General features: G+C 42.3%; 1 protein-coding gene across 4 annotated transcripts in view; it reads right to left on the bottom strand.

Moving 5' to 3' along the window:
* The window catches only part of ep300b (E1A binding protein p300 b), a 46672-nt gene that overhangs the window by 8445 nt on the left and 19172 nt on the right, over positions 1-19055 (bottom strand). For 2 of the 4 annotated variants that reach the window (XM_063222449.1, XM_063222458.1), the window contains exons 16-29: positions 17163-17373; positions 16405-16523; positions 12628-12867; positions 11669-11757; positions 9136-9246; positions 8268-8324; positions 8080-8157; positions 7804-7871; positions 6979-7141; positions 6234-6380; positions 5690-5803; positions 5098-5263; positions 4214-4381; positions 3144-3305 (exon numbers count right to left, since the gene is read on the bottom strand). In XM_063222449.1, the coding sequence (XP_063078519.1) occupies positions 3144-3305; positions 4214-4381; positions 5098-5263; positions 5690-5803; positions 6234-6380; positions 6979-7141; positions 7804-7871; positions 8080-8157; positions 8268-8324; positions 9136-9246; positions 11669-11757; positions 12628-12867; positions 16405-16523; positions 17163-17373 (1893 nt within the window). The remainder of the gene's footprint in view (positions 1-3143; positions 3306-4213; positions 4382-5097; positions 5264-5689; positions 5804-6233; positions 6381-6978; positions 7142-7803; positions 7872-8079; positions 8158-8267; positions 8325-9135; positions 9247-11668; positions 11758-12627; positions 12868-16404; positions 16524-17162; positions 17374-19055) is intronic. The other 2 variants (XM_063222451.1, XM_063222464.1) reach the window with 1 other exon arrangement.

Genomic DNA, 19055 nt, shown 5'->3' with positions numbered 1-19055 from the left:
CATAATGTAACAGCATGCACCAGCTGACTACAGTAGGCTACAGTAGCCTGCGCAAGTGCAGGTCGGTCAGCAGCGTCTCCCTCTCCCAGCTCTCTCTCCACGTTAGCGCAAGTGACTGCCCCCAGCCTTTATTCTGACCAATTTAAATTAAATGAACATGAATTTACAAAAAATGACAGATTAGCAGAACAAAGTAGACTATGACTTACGTTACAGTAGCCTTGTGTAGGCTATATCCACGTGGCATTGAATGGGGATCCCGGACGGCAAAATGTGAGATAACTGAACATGTCCATCAGATTCACTGCGCTGTCCTTAACTGTTAGGCCTAATTATATGAGGCCAGTTAAACTCTGATGGAATGAAGGGGACTTTGTGCTGTTGCCTGGTTAACATTGATGTTTAACACTATAACCAAAATAAAACTTGACTGATTTAACAGGCTCAGCTTCACAGGAGTTTTTTGAGACATTCTTGTGCATAGGCCTACAATTCTAAAAAAAAACGATCTTTTTAAATTATTTGTTACCTTAACTGTCACATTTTAACATAACCTAACCCTATCACTTGTTCACTTAAAATTGAATTTGACTTCTGATTTCACTTCTATGCCTCTCACGGCCGGCAGTTTCATGATAGGAAGCAACTTTCATCCTAAGCGCAAAACTCGCAGAAAGCGGTATCAAAATAAAAGTCCAATTCGTTCTCAGTGTGTCATTAACCAAAAATAGTCATACTGCACTGACCTAATGGTCCCATTGCCTACAGGAGTGTAGCTGTTTTATTTTTACACGTCAAATGTGTTATAGTATGTAATATTTGAATATTTGTCAACTTAAAAGTTAGGACTTAGTTCTCCCTTTTTGTGAAATAAATGGAAGCATGTTAAAATCATTGATATCTTTCCTCTTTCAGTAACTTCACCTTGTTACAGGTTAAATGAAGTCAAATTCAACATGCCCATGATAAGCTTACATTTTCATTGTAATTTTTATATTATACATTTCCAGTGCATAATGAATTTTATTTATTAAAAAAAAAAAAAACTAAAAAAAACAGAACCGTACAAAACCGAAAACCGTGACCTTGAAACCGTGATATGGACCGAATCGTGACTTTTGTGAACCGTACCACCCCTAATATATTTATACTATAGACTATGGCATATTATATTATATATTACATAGCCTATATTACAAATATGTAAACAATAAACATATTCATACTATAGGTTATCTTTTACTACAAGCTATAAGCAACCATTATACTTCATGTTGTATTAATTCTGCTATTATTCACCAATGTTATATAATTCGCTTGCCTAATGTACAGTCAGAAATGAAAATGAATAGGCCTAGGCCAGCCTATAGCAAATTAGGTCGTGAAATCATCATGAAGACACATTTGTATCAACATGCTCTCTATGGAGATGGATAAATGCTCATCCTGCCCAAGTAAGAAATCATAGGCCTGCCTACTACACCTGCCTAAGCACAACAGTCCAAAGCTCCTGTAAGAATGATAATGTTGTCATTTGTTGTGGTCGTTGCTGGAGCAAAAAAAAAGAGAGAGACTGCACTGTTCGTGGCATAGTTCTAGTCTGACGCCCACTCAAGGAGATGCTAAGGTGAGTTTCATTTTGTGTTACAACGATCTGACCGATTTGAAAACAAAGCCACAGATGACTTTTTCAAACTCTAGTCACGCTGCCGTTTATACCGTATTTCAAAACAGGCGCCTCATGCAAACATTGGTAATCGTTTGGCTCGCGGTCAGCTGCACATAGACTACTGTACGGATTTTATGTAATCTTTCAGCACACTGGACAAGTTCACTCGCAGGCAGCAGGTGCATTGCTTATCAATATCAAAATCTCGGGGCTTACCGAAAGCATAAAGGTTCGCTTGGTGCCCTATCTGGCAAATTAAACCAAGACCAAACAGGTCTTAGGATTGTATTCCTTTTTGGCATTAGCTACGTTTCAGTGGAACCGCTAAATATTTTAAAACGCGTATAACTGCTAACCTGTTAGTAGCTGAGGAGGTAACCGCCTGCTGTATCTTGCCCTTCAGGTGGCTAACAAGTGCCGCTGCTTCGCCCATATCGGACGGACACATCACAACTTTCGTCCTCTCCAGCCATTGTTGATAATCTTTTCAGAAAGTTAAGCCGCGCATTGTTGAAGTAACACTTCGCGACATACTGTAATATCGTACAGAACCACATTTCTTTTCTAGGATTAGAGCTATGATCACCTCTCACCACCACGCACACACTACATCTAGCTCGCGCGTTACGAGGCGGGTTGCCAGGTGTGACTGATTTCTAGCGCCAAAAAACGCCTGAAACCCGCCTGGAGCCATTACAACATGCGTTATTTGAAACCCACTCAATTTGGCAACACATGGTTAGGCAGACGCAGCCTGCACTAGACAACATTTCCACGAGAACTCTGACATTTAGATTTTATTACGCCGTGGCTTCAACTTCATAAAGATAATTGATGAAACACTGGATGGATTTCCATGACTTTTCCAAAACTTTTGACCAAAAATACGTTTTCCATAACTTTTCCAGGCCTGGAAATTTGAATTTTCAAATTCCATAACTTTTCCAGGTTTTTCATGACCGTACGAACCCTGATGGTAGTGTAGAGATTGGTATGCTACACCTATTTTTAATTTCAGAACAAGCAGTACGATTTTATCATCCACATAAATTGTTTTGGAAGTGTGCCATAACCAATAGTAACTTGGTTTCTCATACAAGTTTGGTAATGGTAGATGTACTGTATCTACGTCAGAAGAGATTGTAGGAATTATCACGCTGCCAAGTACAATAAATGACTGGTAAACTAATCTATTGTATAGCCAATTCCAATTGATCACATGCGACAGTAGTGTAGCTGAGGGGAGCCATAGCCATGCCCTAATGAGGAAGTCGTGGTCTGATGGTTAGGGAGGTGTTTCAGGTTCGAATCCCATCCTTACCTCTCCCTACACCTCCATTCATGGTTGAAGTGCCCTTGAGCAAGGCACCTAACCCCTTTTTGCTCCTGGCACTGCAACCAATACCTGTCAATAACTGCAAGTTGCTTTGGATAGAAGCTAAGTGTAATGTAATTGTAATGTATTGTAGTGTACCTCTTTATGCTTCTCCATGGTGGCGTAGAGCTTCTGGGAGAGGTCGTTGGAGACGTTGGGCATGCCTGGCTTCTTCTTGTTGGCTCGACTCAGGCTGCTCTTGTTCTTACTGGTCTTCTTGCTGTTCTTCTTCTTGGCGTTCTTACTGTCCCCTTTGGTTGCCTGAAAAGGGAACAGACAGGACATTACAATTCCGTACATCAAAGTCAATTGCAGTAGGGGGCAGGCTTCACTCAGGGTTCATTAAAGGTGCACTGTGTAATGTTTTAGTTAAAAAGGTTTATTTATTTTAGTGGTTCTTTCTCACAAATACTTACCACCACCATCAAATTCTAAGTATTCATTATGACTGGGAAAATGGTACTTTTCATACATGAAAAGGGGTATCTTCTCCATGTTCGCCATGTTGAATTTCACAACATTTTTAGCTGCAACCTTGCTCCATTTTTAGCGGCAACCTTACTGTATCTTGGTCATACCGCTAAATATTAGTTAATTACTAATATTAAGATTGAGACTTGGCAATAGGTAGCACAGTTTCATGAGAATTGCAATGCCTACTCTGACCACCATCCTACACAGTGCACCTTTAATTACTTGGAGGGTGCTGGCCCAAATGAGAACTTCAAATGAAACAAAAAGGGGTTAGCATCTTGCATCCAGTGTCTTTTACTTATATTCTGTACATCTACCATAGCCAGGTTCAACAATTGAAATGCTTAAGCAATATTGTTGTAAGTTAGCCAGTCCCTGCAAATGAATATGGGTGGAGCTTGACACCAAAGCGTAAATTCCGATGCCGCCGTTTGCCATCACAAAAGGGTTGGCAAAGGTGCTCAAAGGTTTTTCAGTTCATATGCGTTTTATTGAGCCTGCGCAAAAAGTGCCAAGTGAGTTCATCAGTATGCCTGGCCAAGGACTGTGGATCACAAATTAGCCATCTTGCAGTAATTTCATGCGCAATATCTGAACAAACAGTCATGTATTGACAATGATGGTGAACGTAATGTGTGCTGCACTGTTCTTTGTGAATAAAATGAAATGATCCTAATAGGATTGTCAAGACTCACATCGACGCTCTCGCTGGAGGTGCTGTTCTCCTCTCTCTTCCTCTCCTCCTCCTCCTGCTCCAGCTCCTTGATGCTCTCCTCCAGCACGTTGGGCCAGAAGTCCCCCTCGAAGTAGGGCAGCTCCTTAGCGCTCGTCAGACGATCCTCAGTGGCCTGCTTGAAGATGTCCTGTAAAAAGACACAAACGAAAACCACTCAGTTTGCCATCAGCATGTGTTTGGCTTGAAAAATGTCTTCATGATCATATAAAAAAGGAAAGAAATAAAAAAGAAAAAAAGCATTTTTTGTAGGCAGGATAGTCAATAGAAAAACTGCCATTTCACAGTGTCATTCCTGTTCTCCTATTCTGCCAACACAATTTAATTTCCTGGTTTTCATTTAGCTTGTTCAAACAAAGGGTTGCAACTTACTAGCCTGGTTCACACCAGACGGTGTGTGTGTAGCTTTGGCGCCCCCTGGTGGAGCAGAGCTACACACACTACCGTCTGGTACACAGCCATAGAGCACGCTCCGTCTCCAACCAGAAAATAGACGGAGCATTTATTTCTTAAATATAAACGGTAACTCACATTGAGGAGTCACAAGACAGATTAGAGACTATATAGACTCTTTAAAGATTAACAGGAAGGTTTTTGAAGGAATTTGTTGGTGAGGAGGCCGTGCAGAAGCAATAAATCCTTAGCCTATTTTCTGGTTGGAGACGGAGCGTGCTCTATGGCTGTGTACCAGACGGTAGTGTGTGTAGCTCTGCTCCGCCAGGGGGCGCCGAAGCTACACAAATACAGTCTGGTGTGAACCAGGCTAGCAACACTTAAAACAAAAACCTCCATGATAAGGTTTATCACAATTTATGTTTTAAATCTCAAACCGTACACACAACCCACCTTGTAGTCGTGCACGATGCGCTCGGCCACAGCCTTGTCCAGCATCTTCTTGTACCACTCCTGCAGCCTCTTGGGCTTGGGGATCTTCTGATCCATGGGGTGACAGTGGAAGATGTAGTCGTCACCCTCGCTGGGAGGGCACGCCCAAATGTGACCCGTTGTGAACCTACAGTTACATGTAAACAACGCATTCGTATTATACAAAATCACAAAAGTGACCCGTTGTGAACCTACGGTTGATTAGTAAGTAAGTACGTACATTTTTATTTATAAAGCACATTTAAAAACTGTACAAAACTGACCAAAGTGATGTACAGTTTGGGCAAATAATAATAATAAATATGGTCTGTTAAGCATCTGGGTGTCTAGAAAAACACTATACAAATCCTATCACATAAAAACAAAACACATAATAAACATATGTAAAGACATGCAGAGACTCAACAAAAGTAGAGGAGAGAAATAAAACAAAAAATATGGGTCCAAAACATGTCAAAAAAAGTCTCAACACAGCTTCCCCAAGAACTTTTTGGTTTTCAAAAAGCTGTGGGTTTGCAACGCTCTAGAGTAGGATGTAACTGCGTTTCCTCACCCAAGTCTCTTGACGTACTCCAGGTAGCCAATGAGGATCTCGTGGTAAACGCCTGTCCTCAGGTGCCGAGGCTGGAAAAAGTGCACACTGTCCAGGTAGGAGATGTAAACCCGTCTACAGAGGAGAGAAGCAAGAGATGCATCACAGAGGAGGTCAGAGAAGATCGAAATGCCAATTGAGGATGGATTTGGATCGCTACAAATAAACTACTACGAAACAAAGATGTGTCCTTCTATGCACTGCCACCTTGTGGACACAGGCGGAAATGACAATTTAGAGAATGCGTTTCAGACGGACGGACATACCTTCTTATAGAGATGCTAGGACGCATCTAAAAGCTAGTGATTTTACTGTAAAGTGCTGTTTTACTTATTTTACATCCAGACAGTTGTGTAATAGTATGGTAAAGGTCATTTCATGACAGTGCCGCTAACAAGTGGAGATTATACCATATACTATAACGCTCGTGTTTCATTAGATCACCTCTGTACTGACAAGGAGTGAAGTTACTGCAACAGTCTCTACAGTAAGGTTCAGTCCTCACCTCTGATTTGGAGGAGGGCAGTCCGAGCCATACTCCTGCACGTGCATGCCAAAGAAGCACACATCCACGCCGTCAATCTCCTCGAAGGCAAAGAGCGCTTTGGACCTGTAGGGGAAGGACTCGGCCATTTCACCGCTGTCCACAAATCTGATTGGGTAAACGGTAGAAAGAAAAAAAACAAAAGAAAAAACAAAAAGGTTAGTCTTGTGAAATATTGGTGGAGTTATAACTATCATGACACAAGAGATGCAGGCCAACCCTTTCCCACAGAGCAAAAAGCTAATAGCAATACATCTAATGTTAATCCAAGCATTAAAAAAATATTCCATCAAAAGGAATAAAAACTGTAGGGTTTTTTCCCCTACACAGTTAAGTCCACCGTCCCAAGTCAAGTCCATTGACTAAAATCAACAGGTTGATCTAATTAACATTTTCCTCTTTTGATATCTAATTTGTCAGAGGGCTTGACAGTCGCTTTGTACCAAGCAGATATACTCCACAATAAGCAGGCTTGTCCTCTTCAAGCCCCTACTAAATGAAAAACTATAACAGTGTTACCCGCAGCACTTTGTAGCAAAGACGCGCACCTTAACAAGCATTGTTCCCTGCCTTTTCAAAACGGTTTCCGTGAAAAAACACATTCACACAAGCATAGACAAGGCTAAGAGAAGACTGAACAGTCATTAGGTTTAAAATCAGTGGCGTCATCAACGAGTAAATAAATTCATTCATGATGGCCCCTCACCTGGACTTCATGCCCGGCTTGACCTCCACCACCTTGTCGGAGACGTGCACCACGCGCACTGTGACATCGCCCACGTAGGGTGCCAGCTCGGTGTGGTTGTTCCGCCTCAGGTAGTCGTTCACCCGCGTCTCCAGGAAACCGCCCAGTTTGGTCTGCGGTAACCCTGCACACGAAAAGAAGAGGAAAGATGCAAAGACGAGGAAAGACGGAAATAAAAAAAATGTGAGTAAATTCTCGGAGACCCTTCACCATCACCACAAAAGCCAAATGTGACGTTTAAAAGGTACACTGTGCAGTAAATGGTCAATAAAGGTACTGCAACTATGCTGCTCATTGAAACCGTGTTGCCTATTGCCAAATTTGATCTTTTCAGGAAAGTTTACCAAGTAATAAACTAATATTTTCTAGTATGGCCCAAGTATAGTGTTATGTTACAGATGTTATATGTTACATGTTATACATGTTAATTTCTGGAAATTCAAAATGGCGGACCATGGAGAAGATCCCTTTTTGTTTTAATGTATGAAAAGTGCAATTTTCCCAGTCATAATGAATACTCAGAATTTGATGGTGGTGGTAAGTATTCATGAAAAAGGTAACATTAGTGAATGGGTAGCGTGAATTCTGGAAGTAAACAACTAAAAATCTTGCACAGTGTACCTTTAAATGTCTTTCAAAATCCTCTACATATTTCACTACTGCAGAGAATGTAGTTTTGGGTCTGTGGAGTAGTACGATGTCTTTCATGAAATGAAAAAAAAAGAAAGAAAAAGGTAAAAATAGAAAGAAGAAATTCATGTTCTCAGCTGCAGCCAGCCCACTTACGTTTGGATGCATATTTGTTCTCCTTCCTTGACTTGTTAATATTCTTGAGACAGCCGTCACACACAAAGCTGGAAAATCAAAGGGGAGTGTAGCAGATGAGTACAAGAACAGTTTCACAGCAAAAATGTAAACAGAAAAAGGATCAACTAAGTGCAGAGCAGCTTATTTAGCAATTTCAACTTAGGAAAACCAAGACAGGGCCCTCAATGTCTCGAAACCGAAGGGGGCGCTTTGGTTCTACAGAACAACTGAGCTACAGACTTTTGTGCAACTTACCCTGCTGGCCAAATTGTGTCATTGTGCAGGATGCAGATCTGATGCATTTTACGGCCACAGTCAGTGCATTCAACCAGTCTGAGTGGGACAGACAACAATATTAGGACATTAGATATTTCATTTGATTCACAAAGACAGATCAAGTGTGCACAAGATATATTTAGATTAGAGATAGACATGGCACATACAATTCCGGATCGAGCGTGTCATTCTTCTTCCTCTGAAACTGATCTTTGTTGATGGACCTGTTGAGATTCCAGAGGGGGAACAAACAGGACAGAGAGAAAGCAGACAGAGAGAATATCCAAACAATGGGGGTTAACACGACTACAACACAACTAGACAAGTTGATTGGATTAGTCCTTGTTAATGCACTTCATTTATGGCCCAGCAGGGGTCTCTGCTTCACAACATGAGGAAACACAAGCTCCACTTATGTCATCAGCATGCAGGATAGGGTATATGGACATACCTTTGCATTTAACACTAGCTGAGATAAATACTATACTACCATTACAACAGTGATATACATCAATACTAAAGGTTAAAGCATAACTTTCAATATGCTGTTGTATTGGTCACGCTACGCTTGACTTGTCAGTACCCGGTGATTTTTCGACTCAGCCCTGTCCAAGATTTGAGCTATTCTAATGGGGCAGATTTTGTTTACATTAAAACATTTCTTAACATAGGCCTACTCCAAATATTATCCCAAAAGGTATCACTGCTTGCTAGTTGTCTGCTGCTATGTTGCATAACCTTTTGGATGTTATTGGAAATCAATCAAGATGTTTTTTTGAAATGTAAACAAACACCTGCCCCCATTACAATGACCAGGATCTCGGAAAAGGCTAAAGAAAAGAAAAAGTCCAGGGTAGTGTGAGCATTACAACCGCATGTCGGAATTGGCATAAGTTATCCTTTAATGCTGGAGAAAGTACACTAACAAGCCATTAGGAACCATTTTATTTTAATACTAATATTCATTAAGCACAGGGCTAGTGGCAAGACGTCTAACACTGAAAAGGAGAGTTCCAGAGAACCCAGAATACTCACGTTTGAGGCTGCGAGGGGTCGTCTCCCAGGGAAACGCTCTCGCCCTGGATTTCGTTGAAACACTTCTCACAGAAGTGGTACCTGTCAGCAAGAAGCCCATATTTTGGTGAACTACACCGTTCGCCACCACCACGAGCCACACAGCCAATGACAGAGAAGGCACGCGGAAGGGTAGCCAGTCACCAATCAGGGCAGGGCGGGACAGGGCAGGGCAGGGCAGAGCGGAGCAGGCCAATGGGCAGGAGGAGCAGAGGGCAGGGCAGGGTCGTCGTCGCGGTAGTAGTAGGAGGGAGCAGCCAATCACAATGCAGCGTTTTTGTGTGGGCAGATTGTGTTTGGATAGCGTGTAAATTTCGGAGCGGATGATTGGTCACACCATAGCAGGCCAATGCAGACATCACAAGCATTAAAAAAGGAGGGAGAGAAGGGAAGAAGGGGGGGAGGGGGTAGAATGAATATTTTAAAAAGTGTGAAAACCAAAATGTTATGGACGAGACACGGAGGACAGACGGACAGACGAAGGGAGTGGGGGGTGGGTGTGGGGTACAGTGGGACAGACCAGGAGAAGGCGAGGACTAAGACATCAAACATCCATGATAAACAACACAGAGCAGTAAGCCAAGGCAAAGCACAGGTTAAAACCTCCAACACATCCATCCATCCACATGGCCCAGACATAACGAGACGTCATGGCAATGTGGTTATATAACAGGTGAATAACAACAAATCAAAGCTGGGGGGGATGTGGAGGGAGAAGGAATGGTGCAACAGCGACCCATCATCCTCTCGTGGCCATGTTTGAAGTGGGTTCCCGACTCCCCTTCGCGTGGGGCGGATTTGATTCCTTTTCTCTTTGACCAACGGCAGTTCTTTTCAATGAGTTCTGTTTGGGTTTTTGAAATGGAATAGGGACATGCAATTCTCTGATATACTGGACGGCATCCAGATTTGAATGACAGAGTGAATGTATTCACACAGTGACACATCTACAGAACTACTAGAATATTCTTTAATAGTTTTCCATCATTTTAGTCCAGCTAAAAGTGATGGTGGTGAAACACATCAGTAACGGCAGTATGTGTACTCGACAGCTCAAAGCTGAGTTTCTAAATGTTTAGCCTAAATAGATGTGTCTGCAACTGACTTTAGCTCATGTCTTAGCTTGTTGTCACCAGTAGAGGTCACTCAAATCACCATCAGTGCTGCAGACATATTGAATACAGATAAGGTAGGCAAAGATGCCAAAACAGAAAAAACAGGGTGTTAAGTTTGGCATGGTCTCAAGAAAAAAGACCACACTACTGTTCATGCAAACGCTTTTAATAACATTTGCTTTCAAAATGTATAATGAAATCTTCATTGCCCTTCTTTCTCTTGACGGTTCATTTTTTTTCAGCGGAGAAGAACCAACAACTTCATAAATTAATCTAGTCAAGTGAAGTAATCCTTGCATCTTCACAGGGTTAAATACTGAGAAGATGAGACTGCAGATGAGATCTTGGTTGTAGCCTGTCCTCATCTTGATTCAAGAAACACTTGGATCTTCACAGAGGGGTGTGTTTCTCGGAAGCGTAATTGTTAGCCAGTTAGTAACTTGGGTAGTTGCCAATGGGAAATTGCATTGAAAACAACAAAGTAGCTAACATAGTTAGCAACTAGGGTTTGGAGAAATGCACCCCAGTGTTGCGGATTATGACTTGTGTTCAAAGACACTACTACTTCACAGTAAACAAATTGCTCTTGAGCAGAAGAATTGCAAGTCCATCCCAAAACGGCATAATCTTGATTGGATACAACAGAAACAAATAATGTGTAGATGCAGTGGTTGCGCAACTACAGCATATCTTTTGTCTAAAATAAAACAAAAGGTAATTAAAACATCACTGAAACTAAACAATGGAGTATCCTTTGATTGCCATTAAAACAAATGTTCATTACTGTCTTGCATCAATTTGAGTGGTATTACGCCGTATTATCACTGATCAGCTGTGCAGATTTGCTTCAGCATCCCCGATTCAGGGTGTTTGACTGAGAACCCACTTGAAAGACGCCACTGTGCAAATGGAAATGGCTGGAGAAGGTGATGTTGAGGTGTGGGGTTGTGCATCACTAGGAAATGACAGGCTACCAGCGAAGGCTTGATCACCCGAGATCCAACACAATTCAACAGTACATCATCATCATCAAATAGAGCACATCACATCAATACAAAGGACTGGTAAAATAAAGTAAGGCACTGGGAATCTACTTCTGACTGAGGAAGAAAGAAGAGAGATTTTAACTCTGTGTGTGTTGTGTGTGTGTCTAGCCTGGTCGACATAATTCAAGTCACATCAATTAGGGATCATTTTTAAGTGCAACATTGGAAAACTACTTCTCTCAGAGGTATGTATAAATAAATAAATAATTTCTTAACTAAAATTAATAAATAGTTGTAGCTGCCTGTGTACGTGTGTGTTTCTGCATGTGTTCTAATTGTGGCTATTTTCCAGTGAGATGGGAGAGCCTGTAGCTTCTTCCAGTGGTCACTCACCTGTTCTGGTAGCTAAAGTAGGCGGCATCTCGCGGGATGGTGCACAGCTGCTTCCCATAGCAGCACAGGGTTTGAGGAGAGAACTCCAGCTGAGGGACAGACAGACAGACACAGGCAGGCAGACAGGCAGACAGGCAGACAGACAGACAGGGGAGGGGAGCGGCACAGGTGGGGGTAGAGACAAAAATCACAAACAAACTTTTAAATCAGTGACACCAAATTCAAATTCACAGGGGACAAAATTTTAATCTTGGATGAAGTTGCAAGTCAAACTCAGAATGCATTTTTTTTTAAAGGGCTTAAAGTGTGTATGCACACACACAAATAATGAAATTAATTACACAAACACGTTCTGTTTTTTGAGTGGAAGATTAACATTCCTATGACACAAAATTTGACGTTCAAGTGTTATATGAACTGATCGTGACATAATTACCTTGACATAATTTACGAGATGTCACAGGTCATAAATCTGCTGCAGGACATGGCTATTCCCATGCACTTGTGGTTTTATCCATTTTTTCTTAAATTCTCACTTCCATGTATTTGATTTCACTCCAACTTTGGAAAATTATGTGGAAAATGTGTGAAGTGTTTTGTCCTAACCGCTTTGTATCTACGCAGTACATCAACACAAATAAAAAACACAAAAAACACAAAAAACAGACCTGTCTTTCTGCCTTCTTTCTGTGGAGTTAGAAACTGGAAGGTTTTTGCCCTGTCCCGCAATTCAATTTAAGGCCACTAGGGGCGTATAGATGTAAAGGACAGCAATGGTGAAGAATCTTGTACCTTGGGACATTACAAACAACTCCACAGAGTTTCATCCAAATCCATACAGAACTTTTTGAGTTATCGTGCTGACTGACAGACAGACCGACAAACTAACAGACAAACCAACGCGACCGAAAACACAACCTCCTTGGCGGAGGAAATTAAAAACGCCCGGGCAGACTCACCTTCCTGCCGCAGCAGTAGCCCAGGCCCTGCATGACGGGGTCGATCTCCGCCTCAAAGACCTCAGCCAGCTTGGAGCAGTATTTGTAGACGCGCGACGTCTTGCGGTTGTAGAGCCAGGCATTGTTGAACATGAGCCAGATGTCGTCCACGTACTGCCAGGGCTCCTGGTACTGGCCTGTGTCCAGCTTGCGCTTGATGGTGGACAGGTCCATGGGGTTCTTCACAATGTCAAAGTAGTCCTGTGGAGGAGGACGAGGTCATCCGGACAAGTTAGGAGCAGGTATGCAGAGCCCAGGGAGGAGCGGAGCGGAGCAGAGGGAGGTGGACGTGCGCGTAGCAGAAGCACGCGAGATGAACACGGAGGTGGCCAGTCGCAGGATGAGGTGGAGCAGAGCAGAGGAGGAGAAGGTGTAGGAGAAGTTGCAGGATGGAGCAGGAGCAGGAGCAGCAAGCGGTCAGGAAGGGGGATCCACAGCGAAGCCAGAGCAGGAGAGGAGAGAAGAGGGTGCAGGGGGACAATTGTTGAAGGCTGCAGAGAAGTTTGTGCGCAAGACAGAGAGACATGACAGCAAAGCTTCTCCCTTCCTCACACAACTCTGCACCCCTTCGTTTGCTTTTCTCGGCCCCCTCTCTTTACTCCCTTCTTTCTCCCGCAAGCATGAGCAAGCGCACAAACGTATAAGCAAGCACAAAAAACACATAAAGGCAAGCTGTACACTCACACCTTGCAGAGGAAAGGGATGAGGTGGATATGGAGGGTTCAAATCAGACTTGGGGTGTTTGTGAACCTGTTATCATTCATGGATACGCAAAAGAATCGAGATATTCAAGGAGATGTGCTGTGCAAAGCATTAATGACTGCAACGCCGCTTTCTCCTTACCCTTATGAAAAAAAACTGCATGACACTGTGCAGGATTGCAGTGTCTGTGTTCGAAACACGGCATACTGCATCATAGGACAGTATTGTTTGCAGTAATGCAGCTTTGGAAACTCAGCTTTGACACAGCAGTTCAAAAGCAGAGGATTTTTTTCATAAGGGCAAGACGTGCAATTTGGGATTTCATGGTGAGGGGGGGTTGAAAAAGAACACAAGATCACATTGGGGTGCAAAGTTGAGGGGCCTGAAAGCACATAAGCAAGCAAAGCATACAGAGCCTGACCACCACAGGAGAGCACTGGGGGCAAATCAGACAGACAGGCACGCAGCAAGCATAACCACTGGCTGGCAGTCATGGGCAAACTGGATTAGTTAGTTTACTAGCCAGTGTCAAATATTCCAAATGAGCTGCTTTTACCGTTCCAGTTCAACCAAGTGATTGCCTGGTTATATTATCACCTGGTTGAATTGAACATGTAAAACACGTGGCACTGGATTGTAAAGTAATGAATTCAGTTTGCCCATCACTGTTGCCGTCACCATGGCAATACTTCGGTAGTGAGTGCCTCCTACTAGTGTGGCGATTATTTTGTAACGCTAGGTTAGGGACACATATATGTGAATTTGGCCAAGCGAAGCAAACTTTGCCATTCATTCCGGTGAGGGACGTGAAGGCAAGTGAACAGGAGCGAAATTATTCAACCAAGTTTAATATCATGCAAATTAGGGGGGAATTTCGCCTGTGGCGGCCAATGACATTAACAACACAAAAGTTTAATTCGATTTGATTCGCCGCGACGACCTGATGACGGTTGAGCAGTCACAATGGAAGACTGAATTTCGCCTCTCTTCGCTTTGCTCGTTTCGCCTACATGTGTCCCTAGCGTAACTCTGCCATAATGTTATGAGCTGTACGTCAATTTGAAAATTGTTGATTGATCACTGCAGTGGTCGGTCAGGGTCATTCACAAAGAACGACGTGTAGAAGTGTGCCAAGCTATCAGGGGCATCAAACAAGATCAATTTGCATGACAACTAATTAAGAAGTGATTCCTGCATCTCTTCATTATGCTCTGATGAGATACAACATTAAAGCAGTTTTATTCCAAAACTTACTTCACCCCATGAATTTAGCATCACTAAAAACATCTCCTACTTCCTCAGGACTGGAGGACAGTATCTTCTGTAGCTATGGTTGAGTCGGGCATGAAACTAATAACATTTTGGGCTGGGGATATGCTTGCTGCAGGATACGCATGCGCGGGCACTAACGCGTTTCCATGAGAATTTTATGTCAATTTTGTGCGCAGAAGAACACCTCGCACAAGGTACGCAGATGCGTGCGTATAGTACAATGTCGACAAAAACGCAAGGGCCAATCATCCGAACCTCCATGTGGAGTTCGCGGTGGAGTAAAACAATGGTGGGAAAACGTTAGTGAGAGCCCTGTTGGCTATCTGCCCCCTAGAAGTGCACTCTGCCGCAAGTGGCTGCATACGTAGTTGTAGGCACACAGCAAGCATATCTCCGGCATTACTCATTATTAGCAATGAGCAGGGTACTAAAATCAACACCAGCCAAACGGCCAAATGATGGTGAGATTTCAGTTTGGCTGGTAGAAAAGACCAACTTATTAGCCACTTTGACCCATTAGCGAGTATATGTTTGGCTAGTAAGATTAACATCTACTAGCCATTTTGGCTGGTGATGAAAAAAGTTAATTTAGAGCCCTGGTAATAAGCTATGGCCCTCTCTGAAGCTTGGCACACTTCATCACTCCACAATGCAAAACAATGACAAGGCAACACATTGCTGGGGCAGACATGTTGCAGTCTTAGATTAGCATTAGCCTAAACAATAACACAAAATCAAACAAGCAAAAACAAACAATGGATCAAAAAGCCACTTCATCCGGATCATTACAACAGCAGGGGCAAGGAAATGAAACAATTTGTCAAAGGCATCTCGTAACACCATCATCGGTGTCCTCCCTAACAGAAATTGAGAAATTATTCATCTAGGATGAAAATAGGCTAGGGTATGATAAGATAAAATAAAACAGCACAAGATCAGGTCAACGTCAATGTCCCCAAAGAAAGAAACGATAAGAGGGAATATTTTGCAATGATCCAATTCTGTAACCCTGTATTTATGTGAAAGTGCTTTTCAGATAATTTGTGAGAAAAATATGATGTTTAAAGACTGCAAATTGGATATGCTTGATGCCTGATCCGAGAAACCAGTTTCATCTTAGTTTTTTGTCCTAACTCCCTTGAATTGTATTGCCATTACTCTAACCTGAGGACGCCATTTTAACCCAAACAGATGCCCATGACATTGCTTCATTTACTTCTGGCAAAAATTAAACAGCAACACAAAATGGACAACTACAATGGCATAAGCAGCAAAGAAGGGATTTGTAAAATGGGGGAGGATGAAGGGATCGACATGCAGGACGCAAACACACACAAACTTAAACGAACACAGTGACGCACAAGCACACAAGCCATTCAAGATGCACAAACAAGCCGTCCAAAGCTGTTCAAGCCAAACAGTTTTTGTGCCACACACACACACACAGAACACTAATATCTACCATCACTGCCATCTCATTCACATCCTAATGCTACTACCACACACCACCTGCTCTACTCCAGTGCTCGTGTGTATATGACATGAGAGTGGATGTCAATACACCTCAGGGGGGGGATATAGACTGATAGGTGGGGGGGTATGACATCCAGTTGCAGGAGAAGAGAAGATTGTGATTGGTCTACGCGTTTTTTAGAGGAGAAAGGAAAGGGGGTGTGGTCTAGGGATGTGGGGGACGAGGAAAGCAAAATGGAAGGCAGCGCAGTCCCTTACCAGGTTAGTTTTGTTACTAGTGCGAATACGTACGGGTATTCCCAGTAACTGGGGGTCCACCGGCTGCCGGAACGGCAGAGACTCTGGGTCTTGCCGATACAGAGCCTCCAAGGTGGGCATGAGCGCCTGCCGCAGCTCCTCTGGCTTGAAGACTACACAGGGATGACAGACAAATAGGTAGGTAGGACAAATTACATTGCACATCATGACTAAGACAATTAACATACGGGGAGATACAGTGTATTAGTTATAGACTTGGTATGCAGGGGTGATAGTGAAAAAAATCCTGAGCCTGAACTTTTTTCCCTGCTCTAACGACGACAACAAGATACTGCATAGTGACGTAACGTAGGCCTATATGACACATTATTCAAACATTTAATAGCCTGTGTATGACCATTATTCAAGCCTGATAGTAGAAGAAAACCCTGAACCTGTAACACTTTCTGAGATAAGAATAACCTAATGGCTAATTATTATCAATGTTTTTATTTTTGCAAACTCTGTCAAATCTGAAATCAGGCATGGAGCCTGAATACTATCAGCCCTGGGTATGGTTGTATTTTGAAGATTAGGGGTGACCGGTTGGATGATACAAGATTTAAACCTGCAGACTTCTGATTCTTACGATCTACTCTTTAAACATTATGCAATGGCTACCCATGTTAAATTACCATTAAAACTACAAATAATGCTGAAAATGTTAATAAAATAGGAAACATTTATATCAAGTTCATATCTACAGTAGGCGGTTATCATGAATGTGATTTTCAGATATGAGCCGAACATACTTTTCTTCTTGTTCTTTTCGGCTACAGGGGAGCTGTTGGCGTTGGCTTTGTCGTCCGTGCTCTCCTCTTTGGGTTCGGTCTTCACCTCTGGCTTCTTCTCCTCACCGGCCGCACCTGACGACGACGACGACGATGATGACGATGACGACGTGTCCATGGGCTCCGACTTGCAGCTCTCAGATGAAGACTCCTCTTTCTTCACGGGCTTCACCTGGTTACACAAAAACAAAATCAAAAGTTGAGTCCACACGCATTTAAAAGCCGCTGTTTTTGTTTGGCTTCAAAACGGAACTTGTTTGACACCATTGAAGAAAAAAGCTAATGGAAGTTAAATTCACAGTAAATGCAAGCATAGTATACAAGCCTACTTTAACAGTTTTTTTTAAAAATCATTATTATTAGAAAGCAAAGTTTCAACTCTGTTGGGTTTTCTGCAGACAGAATCAAAGGGCATTTATTTTGCCTGAGAAAGACCTAGGAATGGAAAAATTGTTTTCTAATGTGAAGAAAAGAAGACAAATCTTCAACATGCAATGGTAACTTTCCATGTAATTTGGCAGCCTATTGGCAATTTGCTTCACAATCAAGTGATCGTCATTAGTAATACATAATTCATGAAGGAACAAAAAACATTAATTACTCATTTAGGTTATTTGTTTACATCACAAGAAAAAATGAAATGCTTTTTATATGAAATCATGACAACATTAAATAATTCAACTCAAAATGTGAATATGCAACTTGAAAATGAAACCCTGCTGCTTTCAGATATCAAAACTGTTGCAGGGATCTGGTGAAAAAAAACTGAAAGGGAGCTCTTTCTTGGCTGCAGGCTGCAGCTTTCACTCACATTTTATGAAAACCAGACCAATAATTACACATTGGTCCATTCCAACCTCCCCTTTGGCAGTGGCAAGGTTAATAAAATGCATCCAACCATATGAAAACACAAACAGCTCCCATTACAACCCATTTTCAGGCTATATGAAATCAAATTATTTGCAAAGCACATTAAAAAAGTTGTAAATACAATGCAGAAGTCTAGAGGAACGGAGTCAAAACCTTAGTAATTTGAATGTCAATTGAGTGTTTGTATTCACAAATGAGGAGTGGGGGACCTAAAACCACAAGTGCAATGGTTCACATTAAGAATAGTTTTATTATCAAATGAGAAGTACTCCATGAGCTATAACAAAATGGTGAAAATTGGTTAATCATGTTGATGTTTTGGAGAGGCTGCGCATATCCCAAGTACAGTTTCTCACAGGTGTTTTAAAATATTGCCAACAGTGAAAGGAGGCTTGTCTGCATACTGACTGCACTTTTTCTCCACAAGATCAGGATGTTGAGCTCATCAATGAGGAAGAAATATCTTAAGGCAGAAGTGCAATGGTCGGCATTGAGATTTGTTTTGCAATCAAATGACTAGTATTCTGGCAGCTCTAATGAAATACTGTCCAATGATTGGTTAATGGGGAGGATGATGGGGCTGAGCAGAGCTGTTCCTCAGCCTCCACCTCCCTATTGGTGAGCATCAAGCCTCTCTGAAATGGCATGAATGTTCGCACTACACATTTATCACAGGAGTACCGGTAAGCAATCTTAGGATGAGCGGCCTTTGCCCTAATCTCTGAATTCTCCACACTTTCCTATGGTTATGCATCACGCTTCACAAGTATAGCATCAATGACAGTACTACAAATGTATCATAATGAAGGGTATCTCACTTCCTCATTCTCCTCAGCCTCGACCTCCCCCATCTTTGGGTCTCACTGAAAAAGCGTGAAATGTAGCCGTTCTAGACATTCATGTCACGAGTCAGCCGTCTTAGGATCAAGGGTCTTTTGTTTCTAGTTTCTCCCCGACACGAGGAAGGCGTTTTAGGGCGGTGTG

Source organism: Engraulis encrasicolus, chromosome 2, assembly GCF_034702125.1.
Source record: "Engraulis encrasicolus isolate BLACKSEA-1 chromosome 2, IST_EnEncr_1.0, whole genome shotgun sequence".
Lineage (NCBI taxonomy): Eukaryota > Metazoa > Chordata > Actinopteri > Clupeiformes > Engraulidae > Engraulis > Engraulis encrasicolus.
The sequence above is the reverse complement of the archived record's forward strand: the minus strand, read 5'-3'. Positions and strand labels throughout refer to the sequence as shown.